The 23678-nt window shown below is 36.2% G+C and overlaps 1 protein-coding gene across 1 annotated transcript in view; it reads left to right on the top strand.

The window, feature by feature from the left end:
• Nucleotides 1-23678, top strand: part of LOC120630939 (protein lozenge-like) — an 82473-nt gene that overhangs the window by 17173 nt on the left and 41622 nt on the right. The window contains exons 3-4 of the mRNA XM_039900304.1: nucleotides 12901-13014; nucleotides 19922-20092. Of these exons, the coding sequence (XP_039756238.1) occupies nucleotides 12901-13014; nucleotides 19922-20092 (285 nt within the window). The remainder of the gene's footprint in view (nucleotides 1-12900; nucleotides 13015-19921; nucleotides 20093-23678) is intronic.

Raw genomic sequence — 23678 nt, forward strand, 5'->3', positions numbered from 1 at the left:
AAATACATCAAATCAGCAAAGTATTATACTAAAAAAAGATCGGTACATAAAAGGTTAGGTCGTTCGATTTTAGTATGCGACATTGCAATTTGGTTTTTTTTTTTTTATTTTGGTGCCTTGTGGTGGAGGCTTCTAGTTCATCATATATTAATATTTTTTAAGTGTTCTTATTACAGTTTGAAAAAAATATTGTAATAATTAATTAGTAATTTAAAAAGACCAAAATATATAAGTAATAACCAATGAAAAAAGTTTGTAAGCTACCAACATTCCACGGGTGAAGCGAGACGTGTTCAGGCCGTCTTCTCTATTTTAAAATGAAAAAAATAAAGGTGTATTTTGAAAAACTTCAAATCGTATAAAGTGAACAATCATTTATTCGGAAATAATGTCGAGATACGAGAATAACACATTTAATTTTATTTACTTTGAACAGCTATGGTACATAGGCTATTATAAATGACTAGTTTAATTTCCCTCAACCCTATTATTAGTAGCAGTCAGCACCTTAAATACAAGACACGACCGACAGCTCAACACGAATCATGAATTGTAAACAATCATCTGTTGCGTAGAACAATTGCTAGTCACAGAAATAAACGAAATAAAACCTAATGGGCATTATTAATAAACGTCGCATTATGTCGAAATGAAGTGTCTTCCACGCTCTAACATCTTAAAGAACCTACTGCTCATGGAAGTGTAACAAAACACTACATATCAATTACGATGTTATGACACGTTTATTAATAATGCCCCATAAGTACAAACTTTGTATCATATTTTGATTTACGTTTAGAAATTAATAAAATGTTTTATTGTTCTATATTCTTTATTAATAAACCAACGAAAAATATATTTTTCTAGAGAAATAATAATTACAAACTAAAATTAATATTAAAATAAATATAAACAGTCTAACTGTTCACTTATGGGCATGGTACCCAAAATGCTGGCGCTATTGCCCCTTTGAATTGCTAAACTTAGCCGTTGGGCAAAGACAATGAAATACATTAATTTACTGGTGATGCTATCCTTAAGGCATTATTCGCTCACATACTCTTGCTGACTTTACCACCCGCGTATTCAGCTGCTTCAGTCCTATAAAATGTCCTGCGAAAGTCACTCGAATCGCATAAGACAAAGGAATGTTGAAAAATACTTTTAATATGCAACAGAAAAAGCACTTTCTCCATCATCACAGATCAGGACGTCGGATTTTAATTTCTAAACCGCAAGCAGTAAACGACATTCGCTTTACTGTTCCATTGTTGTCGGTACATCGCTATTAAGGCCCACATGAGTGAGGAGTTGTAAAATCTCGGACATGTTTCCAATGTGCGACTGGCCAATCGTCGTTACTTGGGTATATACAAACTTATCGGTTACATAGTTGGCTAACTATACTACTTTTTATTGACGACTATCAAGAAGAGTTTATAATGTAAGGCAATCATTACAGCTAGGGTGATTTTGTATTTTTATATACGCATAAGATATTATACAACTGTATAAGAATAGATATCAATCTATTATTTCTATCATTTATTATTTTTCTTTTTTTTTTAAATTATTAACAATGCTTAAGAATAAATTAAAAAACACTATTAAAAATTTATAAAAAAAAAAATCTTCCACCCTCCGCTTGCGGGGCTTTTGAATGCCCAAGCAACCGGTGGTCAGGGCTTCAGAGTGAGAAACCTCCTCACAATACGCGCCGTTTCAAGGACTACTGCCTTCTGTATCCGACCCTTGACCGCTCGCGACATCGTCGCGTCATTTGATTAAGTGTGTATAAAACGTATCGTACCTATTAAACATGTTCAAATTAATATGCAGTGTGCTATCAGGTTTGGTTCTTCACTCTTTTAAATTAAAAATCATCATCATCATCAACATGCCAAACTTAGGACGTCTATTGCTGGGCATAGGTGTTTTGTAGAGAACTATTTTCAAATACCACAGTCTTGTACCGCTTCGGTCCAGCGGTTCCCTGCGACTCGTTTTATGTAGTCCGTCCTCCTTGTCGAGGGTCTTCCAACGCTGTATATACCGATGCGAGGTCGCCATTCCAGCACCTTGGACCCCAACTTCCATCGGTTCTCTAAGCTATGTGCCCCGCCCATTGCCACTTTAACTTCGCGATTCTTTGAGTTTTGTCAGTAACTCTGGTTCTTCTACGGATCTTAACATTCCTGATTTGATCACGTAGCGATACTCCAAGCATAGCTCTCTCCTTGGAGAGCCTCGCTCTTTTAGAGCCATAGGTCATAAGCAACTAGTACTGTTCGAAGCCTTTGGTCGTCAGGCATTGAGCTATTTTGGACGAAAATTATATATATTAACGAGCAAAAAAAAACAAGCCTTACCCAGAATCATTACCTACGTCCATTAATTAGCTTAAGAATAAAACAATCTTGATTACTGGAGAATATTACGCTACCTCCGCCACGGCACAAATATGGGGCATAATAGCCACTCTTTTGCCAATTTTCTTAGCAAAATGTACAAATTTTGAAAATATCTACGTCAACATTATATCCATACGCACATGTCATTTGGTTAACCAGGCGATGTAGTTTTGAATACATAGGTATAACTAGTCGTATTCAAAGAAAAGAATCACTTAATAAATTTTACTTTGGTTTGTCAAAATTGCATTTTGGTACCAATTTGGTACATAGCAATTTTAAAAGAGTCTCTGAGTGGCTTGATACAAAAGTTACGATAAATCTCATATGAATATGTTTAGGTATATTGTATGACTGGCCAATCGCTGATACGCTTAACATTACTTGTTGTGATTGGATACGCTTACAAGAAGGTATACAATAATACTGTGTATGAGAAGGATCTTATTTCTTCCAACCTTATGTACTTAACTGAAGTAGGTATATGATTTGCTCGAATGTCGCCACATTTATCAAGTATTGCAAATAACTTTGCAAAAGAGAAATTAAGTGCTTCAGTTCATTTATTAGAATACAAAATATTCATACTAAATACAACAATATATTCTGCTATGGAGAACACTGCGTCAATAAAGAATGTATTTTAAGATTAGAACTCATTACCGGTCCACTAAAGGGCACGGGTCTACTCCAACATTGAGAATGGTTTCGGCCGTAGTCCACCACGCTGGCCAAGTGCGGATTGGTGGGCTTCACACGCCTTAGATAAAATTATAGAGCCCTCTCATACACGCAGGTTTCCTCACGATGTTATCCTTCAACGTTAAACCGAGTGATATTTTTATTGCTTAAAACGCACATAACTTAGAAAAGTTAGAGGTGCTTGATGGGATACGAACTCAGCATAACCACAAGGCTATCATCACTTCCATTTATTCCTCATAAATGGTAAATGAGAACGTATCATGTACCTACACAAACTGATTTTGTGCGATGCACAATTAACATTGTATAAACCTGTGGAACCTGCTATTTTATCAATAATTTACATTAGTTTTAATGAAATTATTATTTACAGTGCAATTAACGTAATTTGCATTAATCACTCTATTAACTATTGACCTATTAATGCTGTTTTGCTGCAATACCAGCGATTTTGTTTCAACGAAATTGAGAACTTTATGTTCAATTTATGCAAACGTGACAAATGAAATTTCTTTTTAGTAAACATCTACAGAACTGTTCGATGAAAATTGGGTACAGTGAACTGAAATCTTAGGCGCTACAGTTGTAAATATTCAAGAACACTCTGTAAAAATAGCGGGTAGAAAACCGACTGCGCAGACTCGATCACCTACTACGGTCTTCTTTGTGCAGATCTATCGGAACAGTAATCTAATCGATATCGATTTGACCAAACTTCTGTTATCCTGGTTACGTTTTGTGATTTTTGCAAGAGATGACAACACTAACGAAAGTGTCATGTTACATTTGCATTGCAGTTTGCAATTTCAGTTATGTTTCTAAAATGATACGTTCACATTTTCGCTAAATATATTTTAAATACAGTTTTAATTCGTTTTCACGCTAGAATCCACATTCGTTTAGAAAGTAGGACCTGTTATAGTTACCTAGTGTTAGAGATGTTATTTTAGTAAATAGCGGACAAACGGACAACCAAAACAACATGTGTGTATTCAAGTCTGAAGGAGAAAATATGATGTGCATGCACATATCGTGGGATAAAAACAAGAAGGTGGGCAAACGGGTATTCAGATACTTAGCATGTTGGCAAGTGAATATCTGCCGTATCTAAATACCCACTGGTAAGCTGCCGATGATAAAAGAAATACAAGGAATCCAGAAGATGGGATAATTTTATTTGCACAGCGCGGCGTGACGGAAAGAGAACTGGAGTGGTGGTATCAACGCAAACTGTTTATAAAACTCCCCATTATATAGTGATAAATATTTCTATTTACATATTAATATACGTTTGTGTTGGAATAAAAGGTTCCAGTGGATTACGCAACGAGCCCTGACACTTCTACATTTTGATTTTTATTCAACATTAATAACGAAACAGTATCCAAATTCATCAATAAAATGGACCGCAGCCACACAAAGCCTTATGATCACCGTAGAATCAAAACAAAAACAAAATCACACTCGATGCACCATATTAAAATATGGGTTCATTTTTTTCTAACATCGGGCCTGTAAGTCGACACCAGTAGTAAGTGCCATTGGCTGTGACACAACATAGCTAAGGTGAGTTGATTGGATCGGACGCGCGGACGGCCGGGCAGCCGTGTGCACACGTTTTGGACATCGATATTGTTGTAATGTTTCATAATAAATACTTGTTTTATTTGGAAAGGCTCGCTCGGTATCCTTTACATTACGTTGTTTTTGGGACGCTAATCCCTTTTACTAGCTGTACCCTCGGATTTGCCCGCGTATATATTTCCTAGTATGCCGCCGTACCGTTGATAAAATACATTTTTTGAATTTTCTCGCATTTAAAAGTGTGCTTTGTCAGTATAATAATAAATAAATAATAAATAAATATACTACGACAATACACACATCGCCACCTAGCCCCAAAGTAAGCGTAGCTTGTGTTATGGGTACTAAGATGACTGATGAATATTTTTATGAATTATATATACATAAATGCTTAGAAAATACATATAAACACCTAGACACTGAAAAACACTTAATGCTCATCACACAAACATTTTCCAGTTGTGGGAATCGAACCCACGGCCTTGGACTCAGAAAGCAGGGTCGCTGCCCACTGCGCCAGTCGGCCGTCAAATAATGAATGCAACAAACTAACAAACATAGTACTTACCCAGGACATAGAAATTTCCATACTAACCGAACATTGCGTAGCAAATGCTGTTTAATATTATTTTGCTTTATATATTTTTTTTGTTGCTTTTATATATTTTTCTTTTTAAATCTTTAATTATTTGGGTCTTTTATCCAACACGGATATGCCAGCCCCATAATCCCTTAAGTAAGTAGGTAACAAACAATTACTTATTATATTAATACCTACTATAAGAGAAATGTAACAGACACAATCTGTTATTGCTGCCTACGCAAAAATATCTCAACAACAGACCTGAAACCTTTTGTGGTCGGTTGAGAGAGAAGGCTCGTTAGAGCACCCACGTCATATCTGTTGATGTTGTGCCGCCGCATAACATCTAGTCGCTCCGTGCTCTTATATAAAATAGATTTTAAAAATACGCACGTAAAAAACATTAATATGTTAATCATCACTATCGACCCATTAACGGCCCACTATAGGGCTCGGACATTCTTTTAGATATGGATTTAAGCCGTACTCTACCACGTTGGCAAAGTGCGGATTCGTAGAACATTGTGGAGAACTCTCAGGCATGCAGGTTTCCTCACGATGTTTTCCTTACCGTTGAAGCAAGTGATATTTAAATTGCTTAAATTAAAAATTTAAATAAATTTGAACTGAGTATGACAATACACGACATTTAATAATTCTGCAAATATCAATGCCTCATGACATCCTCACATCCTATTTCTATTTCAAAAATATACAGTGCGTTCTAAATTTAATTACCTTCAGACTTGACGTTTCGTCTCCGATAAAAATTATGACGTTATTTTAAAAAATACCTTAACTCAGATGAGTATTTCTGCTTATTTAAAATTAAATAGTATTGTAAATATATGGGAGAACACTACATCGGGCTAGCTAAGTTTAAAAAAATTGCGTACTTATATATCTATATATAGGTACCTAAATCGTTCCACGTTACCGTGATGTAAGTCATACAGTCGCAGTTTCAATTTTATGTTCTCATAGTAGGTAGTACTCATCTGATCTAGTAACAATATCCTGTGTTATATTCGGAAAAATCGCTGCCATTAAATTACTTTTTATAGCTAGCCCGAAGAAGTATGATAATAAAATCATATTAATGTACGCAAAGAAAGAACAACATTATTCCAATTCCATACAATTGTGCCTACTCTACTCGTGTGGACCAAATACTGTATTCACAAAAAATAACCTAGGTAATTTGACATCTCATCATCAAAGTGAACACATAATCAAGAGCGAGCGGCCGAACCGTAAACGCCGTGACCAGAGTGTGACCAAATCATTTTGTGTAGCGGTCATCAGCAGATAAAGTCATAATATACCAACGATGTTTCTTAACTTTTTGTTCATTTTCTCAGCTAGTTATTAGGATTTAAAAAAATAGTAATCACAGCTAGACTGATTGCTCTGAATCTTTAAACTTTGCAACTTAATTCTAACATTTTTAGTTCTTGAGAGAGAATGAGAATATTCAAAAAACATTGAAACACATCAACCATCTTATTAATAATATAATAATTTTTGGACGATCTTTCTGGCGCCGCAGTGGTAAACCCTTTTGTTTATAAGTCCCCGGTTCCTTCCCCAACGGAGACAAGTTAGGATTTTATATTTTCTGAATTCTTTCTGGTCTGGTCTGGTGGCAGGCTTCGGCTAGCTACCACCAAGGTCAAGGACATGCATCCAAGCGATTTAGCGTTCCGGTACGATGCCGCGTGAAAACGGATTATGCGTTTAAAATAACTGTCATACCTTTTGAAATAACAGCTTGGCTCGCTACTTTCTTAGGTGAGATTGCAGTCAAGGGGGTGAAAACGATAAATATATTTTGCTAAATAAATATATTCAGCATAGTTCCTACGCAAACTGCTCGATACTATTAAAAACCTTGAATATAAAACGTTCCAAATGACGTTAAACTATAAAATATACAATATCGGTCTAGTTATTAGCATCTTTGTTTCATGGTTTCCCCAAAATTGTTTATCAATTCTGTGGAATTCTGGATTGGCAGACATATAATTCTCAGCCAAACTCGTTAAGCTCGGGTATTATCACAGTTATATTAATAATTAAAGCTAGTTTCTTTATCTACAGCTGTTAATCCCTAAGGCAACGCCAGTTGAATATTCCGAGTACGCTGAGTTTAATAACAATGATCATAATATGATCACGATTTTGACGGGCGATCAGCGCAGTGGGCAGCGACCCTGCTTTCTGGTTCCAAGGCAGTTGGTTCGAATCCCACAACTGGAAAATGTAATATATATTTTAAGTATTTAAGTATATTATTCATTAATATATTCATCAGTCATTTTAGTACCCATAACACAAGCAACGCTTACTTTGGGGCTAGATGGCGATGTGTCTATCATCGTGCTATATTTGTTTATTAACTTATAATTCGGGCGTACTAATATAGTTAATCGATTTTTCTGAAAACGTGTCATAGCATATACATAACCAGCATCGTCGTCTTCACAAATGTCACTCAGGATTTACGCTCGATCGTAAATCAAGATGGCTGCCATTCCCTCCTTGCCCCTCCCTACCTGCGCGCGCGCACAATAATTGAATATTTCACGCGCTTCTCTCAACACCTCCGGGAGACCGTTGAAATACAATGTTATGCTTTATAGCTCTGCGCGTATTGTGTTAGCTCCTAAACTGTTGATGAGTGATCATGCGAAATGCATTAAGTTTAATAGCGATTTTAAATGCAATATTTCACATCGTTCGCGACACGCCTTTGGAGTTTAGCGGCAATGTTTTATGATGATTTGTTTTGGTATTGAAATGTGCCGTCGCCTTCTATAATGTTGCTTTGTGACGAGAAAGCGACACCGATATTGAGATCTCACGCGGGTGGAAAATATATAATATGGAATAGTATGTGACTAACCTAATTTCGATCTAAGATACAATGGATCGTAACATGGACTATAAAGTATCGATTACACTAGAACCTATTACTCACTCACTCTACGAACTAATACTTACCAATTATCCATCGTAAAATCAACATCTCCTTAGGATTCTCCGGTGTCGGAGTGAAACGTGCGTTGAGAGTACATTTCCGAAGATCTGTTTGGTGTGGAGTATAAAGATTAGCTTGAAGGTTAGCTTGTTATATTAAACCTATACCCTCATCGGTTTCTACGCGACATCTTACCGGAATGCTTAATCGCTTGGCGGCACGTCTCTACCCGAAATGTGGTAACTAGCCACGACTTAAGAGCCAGAGGATATACAGAAGTTTTAAAAATGATTGCAAGAATTCGAAAATTGGTCCTTCCTGGAATCAAACCCGAGACTTCTCGCTAATATGTCTACAGCGCACACTACTGCGTCAGGGAAGGTGCCAAATTTAATTCGGAAAAATTTTCACTCAGATTTTCATAACGCGCCAAAAGAAGTCACCATCTTACCCTATGTACCTAGGTACGCTTCAACATAACTTCTAGGAACCAATACGGGACGTTTTCTCCTCCAAGGGAATTTTTTTATTTTTTCACCCAGTCATATTTCGTCGAAATATGGAACAAAACCGGGGCATGTAGTAATACGGGACGGGATAGTCAAATACGGTCACAGTCCCTTACGTATGGCAATTCTAACTATTGTTAATAATATAATTATACATGTCCTAGAGACAGATAGATCAGAAACAGTGATACCTACTGTTATTACAGCAAGTCTTGACACGCATCGAGTATCAGGAAACGGTTGCCGCGTATAATATCGTCACATATCGTTATCGGTGGGAACCGCAATGAAATTTTTATCATTGTACCGATCGCTTGGCTATCTCAGTATTTTTTATGATAACAATAGGACATGTAGGTTTATACATGTATATTTTTATTGAATTTTTTAGCAATACCATATCAATCAAACCTAAACCGCACAAGTAAACGTAAATAATCCATATAAAAAAACCGTACTATAATAATTAGAGCGAAAAGGTGTTTTTTTCACCTTCATTCTGGTATAGATTTCTGTATGAATTTAGTTGAAACGACGGAGAGTAATATAGGCTACTTTTTATACCTGGAAAACACACGGTTGCGAGATTTGTTAAAAACTGTAATAAACGCGAACTAAGAACTCTTATAAATGCTGTTAAGATACATCAAGCTAAAACTACACTTGTAATGAGCTTTTAAGGTACACAATAAAGTACAAGTGCCCTCATCAGTACAGTTAACGCTGATATAAAATGCTGGAAAAGTAATGCTATAGTCAAATCAGGTAGGCGTAACCTCAAAAATGAAATTTTCATAACTAGTTACTCCGCTAAACTGAAATTCCAAAAAGGAATACATAAATAGCAGCTAAAACCGGTCGAGATGAATCAATCATTTATACTAAATCGAGTGCACTACACGCGAATTATCTGCATTAGACATGTTAATCCACTCATTTTAACTGTAATTTTATTCCGTATTTATCGGTGCATTCATTACTGCCGACCGCAAATCGGGCGCCCGAAAAGCTCGCTATTTTCCATCGCCCGCCTATAGGGGTGGCTCTTTTATAAGACACGGGGTTTTCCCTTGTTTCGGCATAATCATCGTCATCATCACCGCTCTACAGATGTCTCATTGCTGGGCAAAGGCCTCCTCTTTCATAGGAGAGGGGGGTTTTAGATCTAAGATCTACTGCGCTTCTCTAGTAGGGATTGGCTAGCTGCAAGGAATTTTAATACAATATATTTGTGATAACACCCGTGATCAGCAGCTGCTTATCATAATACCCGAGGTACAGGGATGGACAACGCTTATTTTTGTAACCCCGGGCTGGTAATTTTAAACAGAAAACCCCAGTACCCAACAATTTTGACCTAATCCGGGAATCCAACCCGGACCTCGTGATCCGTAAGTGAACATGGTAACCTTCTCCATCGAGGCAGTTGTATACTAATAATAAAACTGATTTTTTTTTTTTATTTGTTTTGACCCAATAATCTCTGAAACCATTGAAAAATCTCTATCTTCCAGCTTTGAAAAAATCTTGTTTGAATTTGATCGCTTATTTTTTTTTACGTAGACCATAAGGCTTTTTAAAATAAGACCCCTAAAAAGAATTAAAAGTAGTATGAAATTTGTATGAAAGCATAGAATGATTCAATTTTTATTGCTGAAAACTATATTTTTATTGACAACTAAAATGGTAGAATACCTTAGATAAAACTACACCAATTAAGTCCACGATAGTCAAAAAAAACGAACATTTTGGTTACGTATTCATTCCTTGCACCTGCACACAACATGACCTACACCCGTTATAAGCCGAAAATGTTGGGTTGAATCCGTAAAAAGAGGGATACCTATCTATGGCTAATACACCAACTGAAGAACCGAATCCAAAAAAATGCAATTAATGGAAAATGGAAAGTGCTATCGATTTTAGAATACAAAGAAAACGTCACTACGATACAATACACGATAAAATATTAATATCTAATGTTTATAAAATTATATTTTTTTAAATTTATTAAAAAGTTATAGGTGACAGCCCTATACAGACACAAAAGTTCGGGATGTGCAACACACGTGAGTGTGTCATTCAACAAAATTTAACATACGTCAACCTATTTGGTATTTATTTTCCTACTCTTAATATACATTATCAGCCTTATTGAAGACCCACTGTTCGGCACATCTCTTTACTCATACATTAATAGAGCTAGAGCTAGACGCATCAACTTGCTCCAATATGCCAAATGGGTTGACGAACATTATTCAATTAATTATTTTTTTAAGGTAGCAGCCCTAACCGCCTGTTATAGTTTGGGGTGTGCAACACACGTGAGAGTGCTATTCAACCAAAGCAACATACGTCAACCTATGATTATACGTGGTTCATATTCTTCAGACTTTTAAAATCCACAGGCAATTAACTCCAACCACCGGGTAAAGGCCTCATAGAAAAGAGATAATTAGAGCATTAGCCCACTATACTGCTGCCAAGTTGGTTGAGCGGGTTGATATCATCATACTAATTAATGTCCCACAAGGCTATGCTTTCACTGGAGAGAGGGGATGTAGAGTTAAGACAATGCTGTCATGTGTGTTGGCGAGCATTAAATATTTCATAAAATTTCAGAGGTGACAGCCCTATTCCCTCATAATGGTTCAGAATGTGCAAAACACCTGACTGTGTCATTCAAAAAAATTTAACATACGTTAACCTTTTTGTTATTTATTCCAGACGTCCATAAGTAGTTTTCTTGTGACAGAGCTCGTTTGCGTAAGCAGCATTGTCGCAATGCTGTCTCTGATAATACGCGATGGGTTTGCCACCTGTAAGTTGAAATGTTCTGAAAGACATGTGATGTCCACCAATCCGCACTTGGCCAGCGTGGTGGATGACTTCACTCCTTCTCATTATGGTAGGAGACCTGTGCTCTGTAGTGGGCCGGTATGGGTTGATGTAAAGAATAAAATAAAAATAAAGTCATAAGCACAGAGGAGCGTTGCTTATCTAAAGATTTCGATCAGGATGAAAATAACAAATATTTTTATCAGTAGAAGTTTATAAGACCAACATATTCAAAAAGGAGGTGGTTTGAATTTTAATAAAATTAAAAAATACTCCATATTCCCTACTAAGCACATTCGGTGAGGTCTTGCCCATGCATAGCTTAGCACCGCTCGTCGCATTTTAACTTCTGCCAAAAGAGACTGATGAAGAAGGCCGAGGATGTGATCTATATGTAGTACGTTCCCATTTATAAGTCGAACTTTAGTTGCTTATAAAACAGTTTCTTGTCAGATTACTGATTAAAAGCCGACGTTAAGTGGCTTTGACTTGATACCTAGGAACACGCAATGCCATATTATTTAAATCAGTATTGGTATGTATTATTTTTCCCTAAATTAATAAGCTGCGCGAGATCCCAGACTATATAATGCCAAACTATTTACTTCGTCATTTTATGTTTTTTACAAAGTTTCCTTATAAGAATCGGTTTACTCATAAAAATACCTACTGAAATACAGGTATTGTTTCGTATGGCAAAGGGATATACAGTTCAGTGGAGACCAAACTGCAGCGTTAAGTTTTGCGTCATGCGTGCAACCAATCACGCTACCCGATTTTTGGAGCAAGTCCTGTTATTGGTCGCCCGTTAGAGACGCAGGTGCAGGTCAGACACTGCAGTGACTTCGCTTTAGCAATTCTATATACTTGTTCTGCATGCATTCATTTTGTTTAGTGTATTGTTTTAGTTATGTTGATTTTGTTTGTTTATTTTGTTTAGTAGTAGTAGAGCTTTTTGTGACAGCGCTCGTCCGGGGAATTCTACCACCATGTTTATATGTACCGCTAGGCAGCATTATTGCAATGATGTGTTCCGGTCTGAAAGGCGTGGGTGCCGATGTACCTAATTACAAGCACGTGAGGCTAAAAACCTACGCCTCAGGTTGATGGACACAGGGCGGCATGCCCTTCGAACTGTTGATCTGTTTATAGGCGATGGTTTTCCACGCAATTGTAACTATAAAAAAAAAACCTCCATTTATCTACTTCGGCTACCGGTCTTGATTTTGTGTCACTATTATGAGGCACTAATGTTTTCGCCACAATAATTAATTTAATTATTTGTTCCAGGGAAGAGTTTCTCGTTAACCATCACGATATCAACCTCACCACCTCAAGTAGCGACCTACCAAAAAGCCATCAAGGTTACTGTGGACGGACCACGGGAACCACGCTCTAAAACTAGTAAGCAGCTTTACAACTTTTTAATACTGAGCTTAATGAGCAGAACAGAAAAGAGTTTCAAGCCATTGATAAAAAAGTACTTGTTATGCATACTACATTCAACTCTATGACATTAAAATAAGATTGACATTTAAACAAATAAAGGGGGCATAACGTTCGTTCATTACGTGACGATTGGTACCAGTTCCTAAGTTACAAAAATTAACACGTAGATATTCTAAAACAGTTTATCTTTATAGAAATAACCGAAACTTTTTTATGCTAATTTTATTTCGGACTTTATAGTAACAACAATGTGAACCCTATCGTTCCTAGATCATCATTCTCCTTCAAGTCACGTAGTATCATGGCTACGTCAAGGCTCATGGTATAGCAGGGTGGCAAAAATTTTCCTTTTTGCACAATTGTAGCAAATTAAAATAAGTTGGTTTCCATTCCACTAACAAATTTAGAAACCGTATGCTGGCTGATGGGCAAAGCAGTTAAAATACCTGACAAAAGTTCCCAACACACTACCTCATTACTGTCATGCATTACGCCAGCTTAGGATAGTTAGCTTCCATTACACTGACACAATCATAAACCGTATATTAGCGATCCTTGGCAAAGCAGTTAACACTAACCTAACCCACTGCTATGACAGATAGCCCTTCAAAATTAACTCTTCCATAATGTTCATCCCACACAGCCTCAAGAGTCGTATCACTGTTGGCATAGGTACCATGATATTTTCCTACGCCAATTTACAAAAGACTACCCGTTACGTTTATCCCGGTTTTTTAATTATTATGGGAACTGATTGTTGTCCTGATATGAAAATGTTACTCATGGAATTGAAATGTGGGAATGTTGGCAAAAAAGTTAAATTCATGACACACGTCCTCAACGAGTTTGCTCAACGAACTTCCATCCTATTGGTATACTCAAAAACCGTATGCGGGAACGTTGGCAAATTAGTCAAAATAAATCTAACATAATATTGCTGTGACTTCTCTATATAACTCTCCGATAAAGTAAGAAAACAAATTCTTAAACAAATTGATGACAAGATTGCTTGAAAACAGCCACTTAAATCACAACAACACTTAAATCTCTCACAAGTTAGAATTATGAATGTTAAATTGTAAATTGTTGATGTTAAAAAACTGCTGAGTTACTTGCTGGCTTCTTCTCGGTGGCCTTTTGTACGGAATTGAGAACTTTTAAAAGTGCTTCTAGAGTAAGTTTTTTAAAACTTTACTGATTAAAGAGCCGTACCCAACGTATATTCTACTTCTAACTCAGAAGAAGAACCGGAGCAATCGACTTATGCTTTTCTTGCCAGTGGCATCAAACGTCGATGTAGGGACTGTAAAATGCACTGCGAATCTTATGTCAATCTGCAACCAACTTATTGTGTGTTCAGTCACATCAATACGTCAACAAAGCGCAAACATATTTTTCATTAAAACCACACTACTAACAGCATTAGCAACTTTCGCTGTCGATACATTATGGGAATTTTATGTTAAACTAAATAAAACAAATTGATTGGCCATGTCATTGCCCGGGGTGAAATTTTGTTATTATTCGCCGCCTGTAACAAAAACCGCACGAGAGGCGATGCAAACAATTAAAATATATTATGGCCGGTTCTATTATTATCAATATAATTTTCATACACGTTATACCTACCTACGTTTGTGGCCGCACTACTCGTATCTGCCCGATAACAGTTTTCTTCCCACGGGACCTGGGAGCGATAGCGAAGGACGTTCGGTGACAGTAATAATAGCGACATTGATTTTTATTTCTGGTCACATTTATCACAGTTAGCCTAGCGACCTGTTTGCGTATTTTTTGCTGATAACATTTTTTGAGCTTGACCGCGATCATTTCAGGAACACTTACCGAAATCCAGAGTTAACGAAAATCAATATCTTTATCATTTTCATTATGATTAATTCATAAATACACTTTTATTGTAGACAACAGATAAAACAAAAAAAAAATGCGAATACAAAAAAGTATAAGATAAAGGTACGTCTATCTTATCCCTTTTTTGTATTTGCACTTACTATTTTAAATTATTATTATACTCCGCAAACGAATCTTCCAAAGGTCTCTAATGCGATTATTATCATATTATGTTAGTTTAAGAGCCCACTCGGATAGCTAAAGGTGGTTGGGCAATGCCTATATCCTAACTGCGCGCTGGCACGAGGAATTTCTAAGCAGGACTTCGTGATCCATAGAGGACCATTTAGGACCAACAAGGCAGTAATTTTACATAGCCTTACTCAAATAGACATATGTTAGTGACATCTCCATAATACATTTTAAAATAAACGTTACGCAAGTTTACAAATTTACTATAAAGTTCTTTGGATGGCGTGTATAAACGGACTGACATAGATTTGGGCTGTATACTGTATTACACAAAGTTTTGCGATTTAAATGTAATAGATAATTGTAGATATAAACAGAGATAGAGTATATGCCTCCAATAAATCTGATAAGTATGGATGCTAAACTAATATTATAAACGGGTTCGCCAATAACTGAAGTAGCTCGAAACTTAAATTCAAAAGCATTTATCCTGTACCATGGTACAAAAATCGAATTCAAAGGCTAATTACATTTTCAATGTACCTCCTGCTATCTATAGTGTTATGAAATATAATAAAAAAAACATTAATAAGCGTCATAATACTTGTCTTCCTTTTCCATGAAAGACACGCGAAAGTTAAGACTAAGGTGTCTTGTAAAGCTTCATACACATCTACACCCGAGCGGTTAACAATAATAAGAATTCCTAAATACTAGTAATAGATTTCTTAATAGTACGGCACCCTTAGTACAAGATTGATGGTTTTCGAGTATCGAAACTCTATGTGAAATGGATATTTCCGTTCTTTTTCTATAATCCATTTTAAAAGACTGGCAATAGATGTAAAGACCAAGTGGGGATTTAAAAAAGTACACTAGGTCTGTAATATTCTGAAGACATAATATTTTGATACCTATTCGAAAAACATCGAGGTTTGCACGATATTTTATCGCGTTCTTTGATGAACTTACTCAATATTATACTTAAAAGTACGGGCCATCGAACCAATGTTGCCTGATCGGTTTTCTACACGATACATTTTAGAGAATGCGCTCAAAAACTATTTAATCGCACCTGACCTTTTCTATCTAAACGAAAGGTGTCGTAAAGATCATACGTAGTTCTTATCACATGGACACGCTTTGCTTTCTTACGGATTAGGTTAAGCAATCTGTGTACGGTTACAGGTTTGTCAAACACAAAAAACATAAGAACAGAAATTTTCTAGACTATATACAAGCTAAGTAAACGTTTAGCCAAACTAGCACATTGATGCAATCCCTCACACTTTTCGCCTCAACTCCTATGATCAATGTTATAGCACAGATGTGTCCGACGCCTAAAAGGAGTCCTATCGAAATTGGCTGCCGGGTGAAAAGCACGTTACGCCATATGGGACGGCGGCCCGGCGGCAAACAATGGCGGAATTATACCAATAATAAGTTGCACTCACGCAACGCAACTGCTACTGCACCGGGATCACCTTTGTGCCGACAGACTAAAAAGACAACTTAAGAAAATAGTATACGTTTTATCCTCTACCATTGTAAATGAAAAACCTCTCAATACTCGTAATGGTAGTAGAGCTTTTTTTGACGGAGCTCATCCGGGAAAATACCACCGCCATGGTTATTTTTGCCGCTAAGCAGCTTTTTGTGTTCCGGTCGGAAGGACGTGGCTCTTGAAAACAAATACTACTAGAGCTTTTTTTAGTTTTCCAACTTCATCATCACATAGACCGTCTACTTGGTCCGTCAATTATAACCATAAAAAAGCTTAAACATGCCTTCTGTTATGTCAACGTGTGAATCGAACGCATTGCCGCTGATCGGATCGGTTTAATGTTCACAAACAATTGAATACTTCAAACGTTTAAGAGCTATCCCCAATCTTGGAAGTTCTTGATGAAGACTAGCTGTGCCCCTGCACATGTTTCGGCTTGGCCATTTAAAAAACCGGCTATATGAAGTTTTACTTGCACAAAAAGGGTTAACAATAAAGTTTTAACATTATTAAGATCGAGTAAAACACTACAAAATAAAACATATTTCTTGCGGTTAAAGCTGCAGAATAATTACATATTCTCTGTAAATTTCAACTCTGTATCTTCATAAGATACTTCTAGAAAGAGGGAGATAATTGAGTGGATAAGTAGAATCTTGTAGGTTCTTCCACAGGACAGAACCCTAAAGGTGGCACAGAGGGCAAGCAAAGTTCTTGAGCGGACAGAAATTCCGAAAAAAAATGACGATGAGTCTACTCATTACTTCAACGGTAGTCTGTTATTGATGTAACTACACGCGATCAAGACTTTATACAATAATTGTCTGGAAAATCAGTGGATATGCTTTCCTAAAATAAATTGGGTACGCCCTTGCCTAGGATGCAATATTTAAAGTCTAGTTTAACAAAAACACAGTAATGATATTTTTTAAAAAGCTGATATTTTTCAAACATCACACACAACAACAGTATCTCAAAGCCGCAACAAATATAAAACCAAACGTAAGAGTACTTAGCTATGTTAACATTATCAACACATAAAAGAAAAATACACATAAAATATACATGCACCATTATTTTTACCATAATACACAAACAAAATCAACCCTTGCAGACTAATCATCGCTTAAATAAACAGCAAAGCTAAAATCCTGCTTACATCGCGATATCCAAAAACAAAGAGTTGAGCACAAAAGAGGTACTTAGCGTATAAGCCCCAAAGTCTGCAGGACAAGAAAGGAAGATCTCGTGCACAATGGACTTAAAAGTTTGAGTTAATAGACTTAATTTGTAGGTCCAATGTAAGCGGCTTCGTAGTGACCCTCTTTAATTGTGATGTGCCTTTGTCTAGTCCATATTTCGAGTATCGATAGTATTAGAATTTATGTAGTAGATTCGTGAATATGAATAAAACTAGTTGCGCCCGCGGTTTTACCCGTGGTGACTAAGTCGTTTAATTGCTTAGCTAGGACGTGAAAGTAGGACTATATTTGATGTAAAATTATGATATTTTTCTAGGACCTAATGTAGCCTGTTTCTTCCGTCCCTCAACTAACTCTGTGCCAAAACGAAGTTGATTAATTGCTTAGTTAAGGCGTGAAGTAAGGCAAAACAAACAAACACCAATATTGTGTTTGTTAATATTATTATGTATTAGTTTTGATTTTACACGTACATTTGTAGCATTCGCTTGAAATTGTTCATTGCTGAAATTATAGAAAACAGGAAAATGTAAGAATTTACATATAAAACAGTTTTATTATATGTATGGATTAATTAAGGAAAGCGCAAACGAGGAAAAAAGAAATAGGGATAAATCGTACAAAATGTAGCAACTTTGTTGAAAGATAGTGTTCCAAGGCAGCCGATGTGACTAACCTAGTTATTGAAGTATGAAAAATATGTTCGTAACATTAAATCTAGGTATATTAGTTAGAGCTTTATCTCTACGGATGAACTTCTGATTTTACTTAGGATGATAAGTTTTGGTAGATTTGTTATTTTTGTTGCTAAATACAATGAACTGTTTCTACCTAAATGATTAAAAAACATTGGCACATCCTAACAAATTTTGGAATATCAAATTTAAAAACATAAATATAATCCTAAAATATCGATTACAACAATGCACATCACTAATTCACTAATAATTAACTCCCTGCATTTGTTTGCTTCGATTTCCCAACATAATTGCGGTATATATTTCATAGCATTGTATAAACTCATAAACTAATTATGTGCACTTTTTTTTAAACTGCGGGATCAATATAATTGCGTCGGTGCCTTTTCGAATAGAGGCGCTAGCGATTTCGGCATGCAACCTGTCATTTCTGTGTCGAAAAAAAACTCTTTTGTCCCTAATAAGGTGACTGACACATGGCTATTTATTATAAACTCAGGAAATGCAATTATGAAGGATTTTTTTACTCGGAAGTTAAAATCAATTATGTGCTTTGATCAGGCAAACAGTATGGGGTATTGAGGATAATGTTAGGTATACCTAAAGCAAATGAAAACTAGCACGCAGTATTATTTGAACTTATTGCTGTTAATAAATAAATATACTACGACCATACACACATCGCCATCTAGCCCCAAAGTAAGCGTAGCTTGTGTTATGGGTATCAAGATGACTTATGAATGTTTTATGAATAATATACGAGTACATAAATTCTTATAATATACAGATATACACACAGACATTGAAGAACATTAATATTCGTCACGAAAACATTTGGGATTCGAACACACGGCCAAAAAAGCAGCTGCAAAGCAGTCGGTGTCCACTGCGCCAGTGGGCCGTCAAAAATGTTTTGTTGGTATTCAAGTTAATAAAAGTGACAACAGCGTTACGCTGAACTACTAACAAGCTATGATTTTTAAAGCTGGAATCAATGCAATTACAATTGATATTTGAAGACAGAATGACGAATTTTTATTCTTCTACAGGACTTTTGACTGCAATCTCAACTGGTGGTAAGTGATGAAGCAGTCTAAAATGGTAGCGGGCCAACCTGTTAGTTAGGGAGTATGGTAGTCATACCCCCTAATCGGTTTCTACACGGCATCGCAACGGAACACTAAATCGCTTCGATCGTCTTTGTCCGTAGGGTGGTTGGTAACTAGCCACGGCCAAACCCAGACCAGACCAGAGAAAATTCAGAAATAATAAATTCCAAAATGCCTCTGCTGGGAATCAAACCCGGGACCTCCTACTTAAATTCACAGCGCTCACCGTTGCGCCAGAGAGGTCGTCAAAAGTTTGTCGCCATAGGCTATTGATGATGATTTATTTAATTTTGTCGTATTTTCCAGGTACAAATACCTCACCCCACCAAATCAGAGCGATAGGCTTCCAGCGGTCGTTCATCCCAAGCTCCTCCATGGCACTGAGGGAGATGGAGTACAAGTCCTCGTCACGAAGTCTACGCTCCCTCTCCCACGAGGAACGAGAGTACAAGACTAACGCCAACTTGTCGAATGAAGGTATGCTCGTGATTTCATCAGTCAAACCCATTGAAACTTATGAAGGTAAGTTCGGTTTATATTTTTATTAAGACGTGCCGTCAGAATACTTTGTTATCAGATCAATTGACTCCATCTTGTCCCGCGGGTGTCGTAGCTTCGTAAGGAAAATATAGGAGCAAGCCAACAGCGTCATCTGTGCCTCTACTACCATCTATTGATATCATTAACCTGAATGCCCAGCATGGTTGGAATTCATTTTGAGTACCGCAGATAAATGTTATAGTCTATTCATAAATCAAAATTAAGCAACATATAATAAAACTTTGGTTATATAATACGTCCTTTATAACATTGTAACATAATTTAACAAGGCTGTGCACATTATAACAACTGTGCATTATAACAATGTCCATGCCCACGATTTTAAGTTCTGCAGTCGGAACTATCAATAACAGGATAAATTGTATTAAAATATTGTAACGTCCACACTATTGAAACATTTTGTTGCATAGCATGGACTCACCTTAATACAAATCCACGATTGGTTTGCTTCACTTGTTAGATTTGGATAACATTATTCAAATAACTAAATAACATCAACAAATCATCACACTAAATAACATAACGACAAAGTCGCACAACAAGAGTTTAATATTGAATTTTGGTACTGAGCCCATAAACATTCACAGCCGTTTTTAACTGCAGTAGTAAGCTTTTAGTTTTTGTACCTATTCTAACTTGTACGTGTTACCCTAGACTCAAGCCTGGCTGGAATAACTAATTTCTGAAGTAATTACGTTTTAAATAACTGCGAGTGTCCCGACCCGCTAAATGTATTAACATCAGCGCTTATTGCGCTCAAAATCACAGCCCTAACTGACTGGCTTATTTGCCGAGCGACGAGCTCTAGAGCGAATATCAAATCTATTAGAGGTGGCTGTGTGCTATTTGCAAACTCTCCTTTTTGCGACCAGAATTTTAAAACTGAAAATTACTGTAGGCGATATGATGAGGCTTTTGCTTCTAAAATAATAAAGTAAGGAGTTGTACAGGCAAAGTTATCAGGAATGATGAGACATAATAGAACGGGGATCTGAGAGAGTTTTACTATCAACGATAAAAAAGCTAAAACAAAACTAGTTCACATCACAGATATCATTACATAGCAAGGAATAGAATCAAGATTAATTCTGCTGTCCCGCTAAAAGACAGAAATTAATAAATATACTACGACAATACACACATCGTCATCTAGCCCTCAAAAAAGCGTAAATTTTGTTATGGGTACCAAGAGGACTACTTATAGTAAATACTTACGCATACATAAGAGAATACTTATTATATACAAATGAACACCCAGACACAGAATAAAATTCATGTTCATCACACAAAACGTTTTGCAGTTATGTGAACCGAACCCGCAGCCGAACTCTGAAAGCATGGCAGGCCGTCAATAAAATAAATTATATGTTTTTTTTACTTCATTTTACTACCGCAAATTTGTACAATTACGTTATAGTAATAATTCCAAATCTCTATTCTTTATAAAATAAATTCACCCAATAACACATACATAATAAAATCTATTTATTAAAAACTGTTAAAAAAATAAATGGAACTACGAAAATATAATTTAAAAAAAAAAGCAAAAGAAAAAAATTTAAATGTGTCATATCTATATATTCCCGCCTCTGCCCTGCAGCGTTTACAAGGCAATCCCAACAGCAGCTTTCATCAGCACGCGGCGATTGCGCGCGCGCACCTAATGACGCCCATTACGCACATTATTAGCCTCCTCGGTCCCACTACTCGGCTCATGTCAACTGTTGTTCTTTGATTAGACAATTTGTGTAAGAAAACTTTTGAGTTTTTTTGTAATGTAAGCATTTATCTAAGTAGCGGATGGATGCTTTCAACTTAATCTACTCAGAATTTCAAATTTCCCCTTGAAATTAAGAAGATTTGTTTATAACGGCGATGTCAAAGGGAAAAAATCCCTCCATACATTGTCTCCGCTCAACTGTAATGGTTTATAATAATAATAACTTTTAATTCAGATTTCTTAGTTATCTTATTCACTTTATTATAAATTAAAATTGACCAAACCTATAAATAATATAGAATTAGGAATCTCCTCTAAGGTAAGTACCCTCTTGAGCACTTGGTGTGTGAGTGTGTACCAACCCAGAGCTCAATAAAGGGATTTTCCCATATATTGCTTAAAAATTTCAATACATTGTTGGAACTTACGCGCATTCTGGTGCAGATAATCATTGATGCAGATCTTTTTCTCATGATTGCGTAGAAGTCATCAACGTGATTCTCCGCAAACATGATGCACTGCAGAAGCGCGGCAGCCCCAACAATACCCTGAAGCCATTATTGTATTGTATACGTAGGTCGTTAGATGCCCTCCGTGTACTCGTATATGACACCCACAAGCTGCACGCAAGCAATTTAGCTCTCGGATAGCAGATTTTTTTACGACTTACACTTTTTTGTTATATTTTGGTTAATTTACAAAATATATCTATAAGACAAACCCACTCTAATCTATGAGCTATCTGCCAGTCTGATGTGTAAGCTGTTCAGTTCCATCAAAATCCTGAATGTCTTTTTTCGTCAGTGTCAAAAGCAATACAGACGACATTAAATTGTCATAAAACGAGTCGTAAGGAACAAGCGGCACGGCTGTGGAATTTGGAGCTCCCGATAAAAACCTATACATATACTGATATAATGAACCAAACTGATTATGACTACTATACGAACATTTAAAACACGAAAGTAACTGAAAAAAAATATTTGAATTCCGTGACTAAAATATAATTCGCAATGCATCTCAAATCGTTCGATAACGGGAACCCAACCAAAAAAAGACGGTTTTAAAATGTTTCATACATTTTTCAATTATAACATGAAATTAGGTTAGTTCTGACAACCAATCAAATAAAATTCGTATCGATCAAGGTTGTATTATAATGGCTATATTAGGATCTTTGTATAGGCAATAATGATACCATTCGTAAATCCTAATGATTTACTTCCTACCGATAACCATTGTGTTATTTTAATATGATATTTTACACCACCATTTTTTATTCTCAACAACTTATAGAAACAAGTTTGAGGGTCGTTTGACCTAATTTCGAGAACGCTTTATGATTAAGCTGGTACATTTATATTTTAAGTTAATATCAATGTCATTTAAAATATAGTTTCATGAATAGTACTAGTTGAAACGCAATCATTAATTTTTAGAGCTACCCTCACTCGCTCATCATATTTTGTATGTGGCTTTAAAAAATACTTACCTACTCATAATTCCGAGCATTGAACGATGAATACCGGTGTACGGATAAACCCAAATGGGTTTTGTTACGCCGTAATAGAAGTTGTATTACTATGTTTATTTTTCAGTAAATAAAAAAAAACGTGTGTGAACACGCGTTAGAAGTTATACTTTGGCGTAATAAAATAAAAATCTTTTCAAAAATATTATAGATACATCAACTCAGTTGTGCGCGCGGCCCTATGTGTGGGTAAACCTTGTACATATACAGTGACTTTGTGTGCGTGACAAGAGGTACAGTCGGGTACAAAT

The sequence above is a fragment of the Pararge aegeria genome, chromosome 17, assembly GCF_905163445.1.
Source record: "Pararge aegeria chromosome 17, ilParAegt1.1, whole genome shotgun sequence".
NCBI classification, from domain to species: domain Eukaryota; kingdom Metazoa; phylum Arthropoda; class Insecta; order Lepidoptera; family Nymphalidae; genus Pararge; species Pararge aegeria.